This window comes from Condylura cristata, unplaced genomic scaffold, assembly GCF_000260355.1.
Source record: "Condylura cristata isolate star-nosed mole 26May11 unplaced genomic scaffold, ConCri1.0 scaffold00003, whole genome shotgun sequence".
Classification (NCBI taxonomy): Eukaryota; Metazoa; Chordata; class Mammalia; order Eulipotyphla; family Talpidae; genus Condylura; species Condylura cristata.
The window spans coordinates 9,239,363-9,250,971 of NW_004567104.1; the positions used below are offsets into that span (position 1 = coordinate 9,239,363).

The 11,609-nt window shown below is 42.6% G+C and overlaps 1 protein-coding gene across 6 annotated transcripts in view; it reads right to left on the reverse strand.

The window, feature by feature from the left end:
- The window catches only part of TNIK (TRAF2 and NCK interacting kinase), a 403,269-nt gene that overhangs the window by 87,067 nt on the left and 304,593 nt on the right, over nt 1-11,609 (reverse strand). For all 6 annotated transcript variants that reach the window (XM_012732327.1, XM_012732316.1, XM_004674961.2 and 3 more), the window contains exons 11-12: nt 9,677-9,743; nt 5,314-5,518 (exon numbers count right to left, since the gene is read on the reverse strand). In XM_012732327.1, the coding sequence (XP_012587781.1) occupies nt 5,314-5,518; nt 9,677-9,743 (272 nt within the window). The remainder of the gene's footprint in view (nt 1-5,313; nt 5,519-9,676; nt 9,744-11,609) is intronic.

Sequence of the window (11,609 nt, forward strand, 5' to 3'; positions counted from 1 at the left end):
GGGCCTATGAAGCTCTCCATGGCTGTGTCTGGATTTCCTGCCTCTTCTTTCCAAGTGTTCCTCTCTCCTTCAGCAGGAGCCCAACCCAGCAGTGTCCAGGCCAAGCTAGGCTCTCACCCCATGGGGCACTCCCTCCATGACAGAGTCCTCTCTGCCATGGCAGTCTGGCAGTGATAACGAATGGATCTTGGGGCCCATTTGCCCCATGCCTATTTCCCTCACTGGTCTGGCCTCACAAGCACACAGTGTTCTCATTGTCTTCCAGAGTGGCTGCATGGCAGAGGCAGACACTTGCCGAGCTTGAAGAATAACTGTCTTTATGAAGAGGAAAAAAGCTTAATTCCATCATATACTAAAAAATAAAAAGCTTAAGTCTAATGTCCTTGAAAGTCTTAGTAACTCATAAACAACTTGGAGGCTTTTATCGAGGATTCACTTTCTTAGACTGCCAGGTTCTCATTTTGCACACAGTGCCTCCCTATTACTGAAATAGTGGTATTTCTTTGAGAAAAAAAAAAAAACAACAAAAAACAAAAAACATTTTGGATCATAGAGCCAAAGGAGTTTAATATCTTTTGTTGAGAACTGGCAGTTTTTATAACTGAATGATGTTACAGTGGTCTGGAAAGACACTAAATGAGATGTTGGTGGTTTAAAAAACTTAACCAGGTCTCTGAGGAATAAACCTGAGCACAGGAGAGCAGGAGCATAGAGGAGCTCCTAGGATTGATTTGATTCATCCCTGTAATGTAAAGACATTCTTCTCAACATGAAGGTTAGTAAAAGGCTCTCTGCAGACTGAAAAATTGTAGGCACTAATGTCATTTCAGAACTCCTGAGCATTACTGTGAATCTCCTGTCCAAGGTTAGCCTGAAAAGGTGACTTCAGTTGGCACCTTGATTCCTCAAGGCCCTGCCTCCTGGGACCCACCTCTGCAACAGAGACTAAAACAAGTCAGGTGATAGGAATGTTTATTGAACTAAATAAAAATAGAAGAGGCCCTCTTTGTACTTTTTATCACTATCGATGGACTCATTCACCTAAGCTGGACTTAATCAATTTCCTGAACTTACTGTATCATTGGGCAAAAGCTGTGTTTCTGTACCCACCTTTTTCACTGGCCCAAAGCCAAGATTTTTTCTGAAGCTGATAAATGACTCTACTCAGTTTCTAGTCAAAGTCCTTCTAAGAATATAGATACTAATTTAGAAACTAGCCAAATCCACATGTCTACCCATAAATAGCAAAGCACATTTAGGGCTTCCTTAGAAATTTCTGTTATGAGGTGTCTTCTGATATCACTGAGAGAAACAAAGACTACAACCTACACAGTCCAAACAGACACTGACGGGTCTCTATTTGGAAATGGGAATGTATTTTCCAGGATGTCTACGAAAGTCCACTGGACCCACAGGGAAGTTAAATTCACAAATCTTCCTGTGGGCTTCAACTACGCTTCTGTGACAATGTTGTGCAAGTTCTTCACCAGAAACACAAGTTCGTCCCAGAGGCCAGGTCAGCAGACATGCATGGGACCCAGCAGGAGGGGGAGGAGGAGAGAGGAATCCCTGACTGTGGAGACAGTCGTTACTTAGGGGTTCAGAATTTATTGCCATATGAGTATTTAGTTTTTTTTTTTTTTATTTCTCTGTTGAGTAATAGAGGCGAGATAAAGTTGCAAAAGATAACACCAGTATAATCTCTTAAAAGCCCTGTTGTCACCCACATTCCAGCTTCTGCTGAGGAATCATGACTATGTCCTCAGGCAGGCCACGCTGTTGCCTTCTGAGCCAGCTGGGACTTATTGATAGAACATAATCCCTGCAGATTAACCTGTTCCACTGAGTGTAAACTCTGACTTAACTCAAGGAAGTGGCTCTAGAAAAGGCCGGAAGAAAGAAGGTAGAAGACCAGCCTTAGCACTGGTTCTCCTGGGAGCATGAGAGCCACACCCAGTTTAAATATGAGATCCTGCTGGGTGCGGCTTTTTGGTTCTCAGGAATCCTTAAAAGTTTCAGGTTAAAAGACCTGCTCAATGAAGGATAAACAGGAACATACTCTACATAAGGGAGGTGTAGGATTGATGCAAAGCGAGCATATGGGCTCTGGAATTTGACCCCTGGATTTAAAACCTGGCTTCTCTTTAAGCTGTGTGTCCTTCAGTAAGTCATTAACTGCTCTGAGATTCAGCTGCATTAGATTTAGACTTGGGGATCACTGTGAGGATGAAATGAGATAATTTACATGAAATGCTGCACAGACTACCTGTTATATGATGAAAGCTTCATAACGGTTAGACACTATTATTCTAGCAACTCAATGAAACATAAAAAAACATAAACCTAGGATAAATCCTAACAGGTAAATGGTGGAGAAAGTCTAAAAAAACAGAACAAAATAATACAATGCATTCTCTGCAGAGATAAGGCCTGACTTGGAGATGTAGGTCTATGAGAGACTTCTTGTTAAAATTTTAAAAAAGAAGGAAATTCACATGAGTTTCTGTGTCTTCGTGTATGTGCGTGTGTTGTACATATATGCCTGCATTCTTGAGTATTTTACCTATTTTATGGGATGATGGTGGGGATTTTCTAGGGTTGCATATTAAGTGCTTTTCACATGAAATAAAAGCAGTAAATCACGAGACAAAGAACCTACTAACCAGACAGGTGGAAAGACAAATGGTTAAGACTTCCAGGCTGTGGTGCTCAGAGTAGTGGCAGCATTGGAAAATAACTCTTTGTAAGAGTAAACCACAAACCAGGAAAGGCAGATTATGGGGCAGAGCCTGAGAGAGAACCGGCTATCTCGGTAGAGTTTTGATCTGAGGTCAAAAGGAGTTATCCTTGGATTCAAACTGCAGAGATATCCTTGGTTCTCAGAGAACCCAAGAGCCTGGTGGAAATGCAGACCCTGGCCGAGGCCAATATCAGAGACCCCAACCAGCTCAGATGGCCAGAAGAAGATGACACTATAGCTCAGATGTAAGGTCCTAACTGAGAATTTTCACTTGTGCCAATGAGAGCTGGCAGAGGTGGGCAGACACCTTCATGGCGATAATTTATGCTTCACCCCTGATGGCTGCCTAATCAACATACAATCCCCTTCACTGGGTTTTACCAGCTCCTCGGACAGTTTCTACCTCATTGCACTAGAATCTCTGTCTACTACAGGGTAATCCTTAGACTAGAAGATGGAAGGTGAACTTCAAATGTCTCATATGCCAAGCAATCCTCACACCAACTGTAAAGGTAGATTTGAAAGTGTGCCATCTACTGCTTCTTGCAGAAGCTTTTAAGATCAGTTTGAAGCTATATCCTGACTCAGCATTGGTGTTGACATTGAGATGAGGAGACCTGGCTTTGCACTGATCAGCTCTGAGACTTACGGCCTACCTCAGGTCCTCCCTGAACTCAGTTTCCTCTGTGTCAGATGGAAATTATTTGTACTTTGCATGACAGGTCATGGATATATGAAAAGCATCCCACCTGGTGCTCAGCACAGAGTTCGTCAGTGATTGCAAATGCTGTGTATTAGTGTTGTCAGCCTGCATAATAATAGCCCATAGACATAGTGAGGTAGAAGGGATTTATGGCAAATTGGAACTGAGGCCTTCACTGATTTAAAACAGGATGGACCATTTCCAAAGCAATCTGTACCTGGTGTCTACAACTCATCCCCCTCTTCTCCTCCCCAACCCCGTCTGCTTTAGCCACAGTGGCCACCTGACAGAGCAAGAGAATTGCTGTAAGCTGTTAATGAGGGGCAAGAATGTGTTAGGGAGAGCAGTAAAATTACTGCCCTATTACTGTGCAGTTAGTGAACATCATCTACAATCCAACTTCCCGAGCAGCTATGCTCCCTCAGCTTCCTAATTGTCTGAAGCCTTTGATTTATCTGGCAGAGGAAGTCAGTGCAGAGCAAAGTTCTATGAAAGAGGCTTTAATAAATGTCTTTAGGATCAGAGTGAGAGCCTTGCCCCAGATAAGCCATGCAGGAAAACATGGCTGGCAGTATGTTTCCCACAAAGATAACAAGAATGCCAGGTGGCAAGGCAATATCTGGCCAAAAGCTGGAGGACAGGCCTTGTTACCAGAGGATGTGGGGCAGAGAGCTGTAAAATGCTTTCCCTAGGCCTCAGAGTGTCAAAGGAGTACCTCTAAGCATTTTTCCACACTTGGCATTTCACTTATTTGCCCACTCACTGTGATCTAGTTAATACCTGTATTTCACCTCTCAATCATTGATTCATTCATTGTGTATTAAGTCATTCATTCTGAAACTAAGCTTAAAGGGTTAAATTATTTTCAGATACTAAAAGCACACACACAAAAACAATTTATGTAAATTTTTCTTTTTGAAATTTGTCTTTACAAACACAGTTTACTTGACACCCTGAGAAGAAAAGTAGATAAATTTGAGCTGAGCTCTGGGGCCAGCTGGAGATGGGGGGTGGGAAGTCTTGCAGGAATAGGAACCCAGAAGTAGAAGGCCCACCATAAAAACTTCAATTAACTGAAGAAAAATAATCTCTTCAAATTTCCACACATATATAAATTGCAGGAGAATAGCCAGTGAGTTTTAGACAAGTCCACATCTCTTTGCTCCCAATCTGGTTTTTAGCAAATAAAATTTAACTCCATTTTACTCAACCGTGTTCCTCACAACTTACATAACCTCATTTCCTTTCTTATTTGGGAAGGCAATTTTGATTTCTTTTTTTTTTTTTTGCCCATCTCCTTATTTGTTCACTTGCCATAAACCCTTCCTGTTTTAAGCACGGATGTTCCAGTGATTTTGACTTGAATTAGCAGTTGATTTTCTAGAGTTTGGTATCAACTACACAAACATTATGATGCATCTGCCATGTATTTCAATGTATATAATTCTGGGCACTAGGGATACCTCAGGGATAAAAGAGACAAAGTCCCCTGTCCTCAAGGAGCTTACATTTCAGGGGAGAGAGAAAGACCTAGGAAGTACAGGTAGAACATGTTTGAAATTAGTAAGAGCTGTATAAAAATAATAAAGCAGAAAAGGACAACTTTTCTGGGCTTGCTAGATTTTACAGAAGGTGGTCAAGGTAGCCTCACTGAGAAGGAGACATCTGAGCAAGTTGTTCAAAGGAGGAGGCTTTCTCTTGCTGTTCTGGAAGGACCTCATCGCAGTCACGCCAGGGGAGTCTTATGTTTATGAGAACCTCATCCCTCTTTGCAGTTAAAGACTGTGTGGGCCAAGGGCTGCGGCCCCAACCTCGGGGAGTCACCCAGCCACCAGATGTGCAGGAAGAGGTGGCTTGAGCAGGTCCTCACCTCTTCCAAGCGCCTGCGCTGCTCCTTCTGCTCCTCTATGCGCTTCTGGCGCTCGGCCAGCAGCTGCCTCTTGTGCTCCTCATTCTCCCGCTGCTGCTGCTCCAGCTGCTGCCTCCGCAGGGCCTCTGAGCGCTCCTTGTTGGCCAGCTGGAGCCTCAGGAAGTCTCGCCGCAGAGTCGACTCCCCTGGCAGGTTCAGAATAGAGCTGCAGGCAGGAGAGAGAAATCAGGATCTTGTATGGGGCCAGGGCCATGGCCACCTGAGTCCTGGGGAAGGTGAGCAGGAATAACGCATCTTTATAAAAGAAAGAAGCCACAGGTTCAAGCACAGGTGCTTGGGTCCTCTGTTACTTTATTCAACGCTCCCCCCCCACCCCCAAAGAAACTGGGTGAAAGGAAAAGACACTCTGGTCCAGCTGCCCTCTCAGGGAGTCTGCTGAATATAAAGGCTGTCTCCATCCCTAGCAGGGCCATCTCTCAGTCTGGGACCATCCACTCTGCTCTCTTCACCAGGTGGCAAGGCGAAGATTTGTTTCATAGGCTTGAGAGAGTGAGCAAAGCCTGAACCTCTGATCAGCTTATTTTCATGCTTAAGAAAGGCAGGAACAAAGCAGCTAAGTAACAAGAACAATAGGGAAGACTAGGGAGCCTGCTCTACTCAGAAGTTGAATCTCTCTCACACGTCCTTTTTGATTCCACACAGGACTCCATGAGGCAAAGGGCAGGCCGCTCACGTGCAGGCATGGAAAGTGCCGAAACCGAGGTTGACAGAGCTGCTTCTTGAGTCTGAGAACTTGGGGTTTATCTCACTGTACCACCATAAATGATAAGTGATATGATTCAGCTTTGGCTACAGAATGTCCCATGAGGACTTGAATCCCAGCTCACTGGTTCCATGGAAGCACCATGAGCCTCAGTTTCTCACCTGTGAGTGGCGATTGTGCATTTGTATGTGTGCACGTGTGTGCACATGTATGTGATACAGAAAGATCATGGGGTGAACACACAGTATAAATACAACCCTCCTTACTCACCGGCCATCTAGCACTGGCCCAGGCTGGTCCCACTGCTGAGGAACATGAGGTGACACTATTGGCTGGGGCATAGCAGCTTCACAGGGGGTTGGGCGATGGCTCCTCTGTGCAGACAAGCCTGACCTTTTTAGCTTTTGCTAACTGCCACTTGGAGTCAACTCCATGAAATATTTTCTGAGAACCTACTATGCAGCCGGCACTGTATTCAGCTCTAGAGGATGTTGTAATAGCTAAATAAACAGCTAAATAAATAATCTCTCTAGCATTATCTTCTTGTGGGCAAGACAGACAAACAATAATTGAACAAAAAGATAGTTACAGGGACAGGCTTTGCGGGTGACAGAAAGCGTAATGGTGCACAAGTGACTGTGACAGGGTGCTGCGGTGGGGGTTCAGGGTGCTGGTCAGAGATGACCTCTTTGACAAAGATACAGCTGAGGAAAAAACTAAGGATGAAGGGTCAGTCACATAAAGAGGTGGGGAAGGAGTTTTGGGCAGGAGGAAAAGCAAAGTTAGAGGCCTAGGTGATAACAGGTGTAGCCTCTTGAAGGCGCTACGGAGGGGCGGGGCTTCTAGGACAAAGTGCTGGAGAGGAAACGTGGGCCAAGAAGAGGTCAAAGACAGGGCAGATAGGGTGACGCATGTGTCTGTGCCTGGACAGCAACCTGATCGGGGTTGTTTAAATAGATGATCGACTGCAAGGAGGATGGGGGCAAGTAAGGCTACCTGTTGGGCTACACTGCAGGGGCTCTGGGGTACTGACTTTAACCAGGGAGTCTGGGAGAGGAGGCTGGGAGGGTGAATTACATTATTCATGAAATGGGGATAGAGTCTAGGAAGCCTGTTGATGGATCTAATAATGCGCAGAGTGAGGGATGACTTGCAGGTTTTGCTCTGGCACCCGGGCAGTGGTGGTGATGACAACTGGGATGGGGCGTATCAGGGAGTGGCAGGTTTGGTGGCCACTGACAAGCGGACTGTTGTTTCTGGAGTGTGGTTGTTGTATGTGAGACACCACCGTGAGCTACCTAGAAAGGCTTTCTTCTTGACTTCCCATTGATAGTGAGGGCATTTTACAAATTAGCCCCCTCAAAACCTACAGCTTTTGTTTTTTGCATTTTTACTTTAAAACCAGCCCCAAATAACAGTGCTTATCTACTCCGACCACATGTTCTGTGCAAAGGCGGCAGAGCTTGGGGATTCCAGCCTTCCTTGCACACAAGGATGCTCCATTAATATTAATTGATGTTGAATTTATGTCAGGTGATCTGAGCTGTGTTAGTGACTCAATCATTAACTTGGTGTGTGACCTGGTTGCCACCCTTGGGCTGTCACCTCATTTCTAAAATGAGATAAGCATTGTCCCTTTCTACTTTTCAGGATTTCATGAAGATTAATTAGATGTGTGTATAAAACAGGACTCAGAAACTGACATAAATGACAAGTTGCAATTATAACAGTGTCAAGGCATGGTTAGGTCAATCCAGTGACTTCTAACAGACAGTTTAGCATGTGTTGGAGAAGATGGGGGTTCTGTGGAGATGATCAGAGGAGTTGTCATAACCATTTGAGGGCACTCTGGACAAATCGTGTATAACTTCTCTGAGAGCAGGGCATCTGGTCCTTTCTCTTATAACAAAATTCATTTACTGTGTGCTTGACAGCAAGCACTTTTGTTTTTAAGACTTATTTATTTGTGCATACAGAACTGGGGTACAGAACAGAGATGTGGTGAGTGAGAGGATTCACTAGAGACAGAGTGGGGGCAGAATAGGTAGCTGTATTGAAATACACTGCTGAGAGGAGCAGCAGGTGGGACAGAAGAGTCTGCCACGCCATGTGGGTCACTTCCCTGGCTGGGGATAGAACTTGTTCTGCAGTGGCTGCAGTAGATTCATAGTGCTGTGCTTTAATCTGTCGCACCACCAGGGAGGGCCCAACAACAAACACTTTTAAATAGCTAACCTGGGCGCAAACAAACACGTTAAATATCAGAGAGAAAGAATCTTTAATCTTTGATTTTAAGAATCTCTGTGGCAGGTGAAGAAAACAAGCTCATCTACCTACTTTCTATGGTATTTCACTTGATAGGTCTGAACTTACTCTGAAAATGAACCCACTAGCTCTTTCCAGCAGCAGTGACTGAGTGATTGAGCTGGCCCCTTCCCTGATCAGGGCTCTGCATCATCACTGTGGGAATATTGCTTCTTCCCCTGGAGATTTGGGGTCTCCTCCTTGCATGGCTAAAGGAAGGGGTCCTGTGTACCCTGGAGACCTTTTTGCTTGCACATTTTCACCAGTAACTCTCAGTTTGCATGCACAATGCACCTGCCCTAGCATGAGTGCCTGTGCGCCTTGACTTAACAAACTGCAACTACTTAGAGTCTCTTAAGCAAGGGCAATCCTGGCTGTGTAAGTACACCAGTCTTAACTATCCTTATTTTTATTTTTATTTATTTATTTTTTTAAAAATCCATTTACCCATGCTTACAGAACTGGGGTACAGGCCAGAGGTGTGGTGGGTAAGAGGATTCACCAGAGACAGAGTGGGGAGAAGAACAGGCAGATTGACAAAGTACACTGCTGAGGGGAGCAGGGGGCGGGCCAGGAGAGGTCTGCCGCACCATGTAGGTCAGCTCCAGGTACGCCAGGGATTGAACTCATGCTGCAGTGGCTTTGAAGAACTTCCTAATGTGGTGCTTTAACCCGTTGCGCTACCAGGGAGAGCCTTTAACTATTTTTAAACAAGACTAGAAGAAGGTCAAAATCAAAATCAAATGAAAGTCAAAGTTCAGAGATGATACGCAGCATTCTGGAGGACAACAGGAACAGGAATGAGAGTTCCTATACCTGTAGAGTGTAAATTCCCAGAAATCATTTCTTCTTGGGTTTGGCTGCATTGAAAATACAAAAGCATGTGATAGGAAAAGCCGTCAGGTGGGCTTCTCCAAAGTGTGAGCTAATGGACTAGATAACTCAAATCCAACATACCAGCTAGTTCTCCAGAAAGTTGCAGTTTTAGGTACTTCTTGTCCTGTCTTACTTAGATAATTGCTGCTACCCATCTTATATGTTACATGTGTGAAAAATAAAGTCTAAGAATACAGACCATAAATCTTGGGGGACAAGATAAAGAATATGCTGATTTCCACATTTTACTAAGATTGTATCTGAAGAAACTTTCCCAAATTAATGAGTATGTTCACGAACAATAAATTAAGACCACCCTACTGGATTTTTTAAAATGAACCTATAAATCAAAAGGAGATTGCATTTTGCACACACAATTGAGAAAGGGAAAATCTGAATACCTGGCTTCCACCCTCCTACCTGGGCTCTCCTGAATCATTCTCCTCCTCTTCTTCTTCACTGCCACTGTATTCATACTCCGTCTCATCTGAAGAGAGAGCACAGGATGTTAGTGTGCAAAATGATGTTGTAGCTCACTGCATTCAAAGCCTCTTGTTTCAGATGCAAGTGAACTCTGCTATGTGCTACAACTTAGTTGTAGTAGTACTGAGCTGAGACATGGGTAGCTCAGTCCTGAACCCCAGTAGTTCCCACCAGCTGCATCAGCTAGGAATGAACCACATAATTCCAGATGGCTTTCGATATCCATCTTTAATTCCTAGCTTTCACCAAAATGGAAACAAGGAATTGACAATTAACCTTTCCTTTGGTTTTAACTCCCATTATAGGACCAACCAAGCAATCTTTAATTGATCCTCTATTAACTTATTGACAGTATCAGTAATTTTTTTAAAAACAACTTTTATTATGATTTACATGGAGTTACAAATGCCTTTTTATGACTTGACAAATAGCAGAAAATAACTTTTGGCAACACATATTATTAAAATTACAACATTAGATGTGTTTTGATTGACCAATTGGCAATATTCATTTAATTGAGTAATATGTTAAGCAAGCTAACATGCAATAATGAAAATATAGAATATTTGTTCTGGAGGAGACCAGAATCTAATAAACAAGATGGATAAGTAAGAAATTAGAGCTCCCATAATTATGAAGAAAAAAACTAGTCTTTACTAGGTGTCTCCCATGCCAGTTTTACCTATGTATTTCATTTATTTCTCATTATAATCCTTTAACATAATATCTAATTTTCAGGAAAAAAGATAGATTATAAAAGGTTAAATGGTATGATCAATGTTGTCTCATTAATAAAAGGTCAATCTAGGATTTGAATTTATAATTCAATCCAGAATTTTCCTACTTAACACTTGTGTCTTTTCTAGCACATTATCTGCTAAACAGAAGCACATAAAAAGGGCAATAAGATATCAAAGAAAGAAGTAACTTGATCAAGTAGTATGCATGATCATAATGGAGAAAGAGGGTAACAAGGCTATTGAGGAGAAAATAAGCTGAGCTTTGGAAGGTCAGCAGCCTTTGAAAATGGTAGGGAAGAGCATTCCACGAAACACAGTCAGTTAAGTAAAGCTTAAAGTAATACATTGCATGATATGTTTAGGAAAAAATGACTTATGAGCGACCAGATGTGTAGGTGTAAGAGAAGCAAGTAAGAAAGAGTCAGCAAGGCTAGCAGGTATGATATGGTTTGCTGGTCCTTATATATTCCATGCAGAAGACTTTTTCTGTGGGCAATAGGAGGTGCTTTTGGAGGTGCCTTAGGAGGTGCTTTTGGGCAAGGGAGAATGCCACATCACTATGAGCTCTTCATTGCTATAAGTTAGCAATATAACTTTTAAGACATTTAATTATCCTTAAAAATGAACTGAAACTGCATATGTGCATTCTACTTATTTTTGAAAATTGATTTTGTAATTGACATCTTTATTCAACTGATTATTTCAATTAGTCTTTAAATAAAATCTTTAGAGTTTTGCATAGATATATTATGGCACTTGAAAATAATAGTTGAACTTCTTTCCCTATTTTGATTCTTGTTATTCTTTTTCTTGGCTGACTGTTCTACCTAGGACTTCCAAGAGTATGTGAATAGTACTGGTAAAAGGGGATATCGTTTCATTATTTTAGATTTTAGGTGAAAAGCATTCAGTCTTTCACCATTGAGGATGATGTTGATTGTGGGATTGTTGTATATGACCTTTAACATGTTGATGAATGTTGTATCCTGCTTTTTTGAGTGTTTTCATACTAATGGATACTGAATCTTACCGAGTGCTTCTCTCCATCTATTGATATAATCTTCTGATATTTTTATCTTTCCTTCAGTCAATGTGGTAAATTATATTGATGGATTTTAAGAGGATGAACC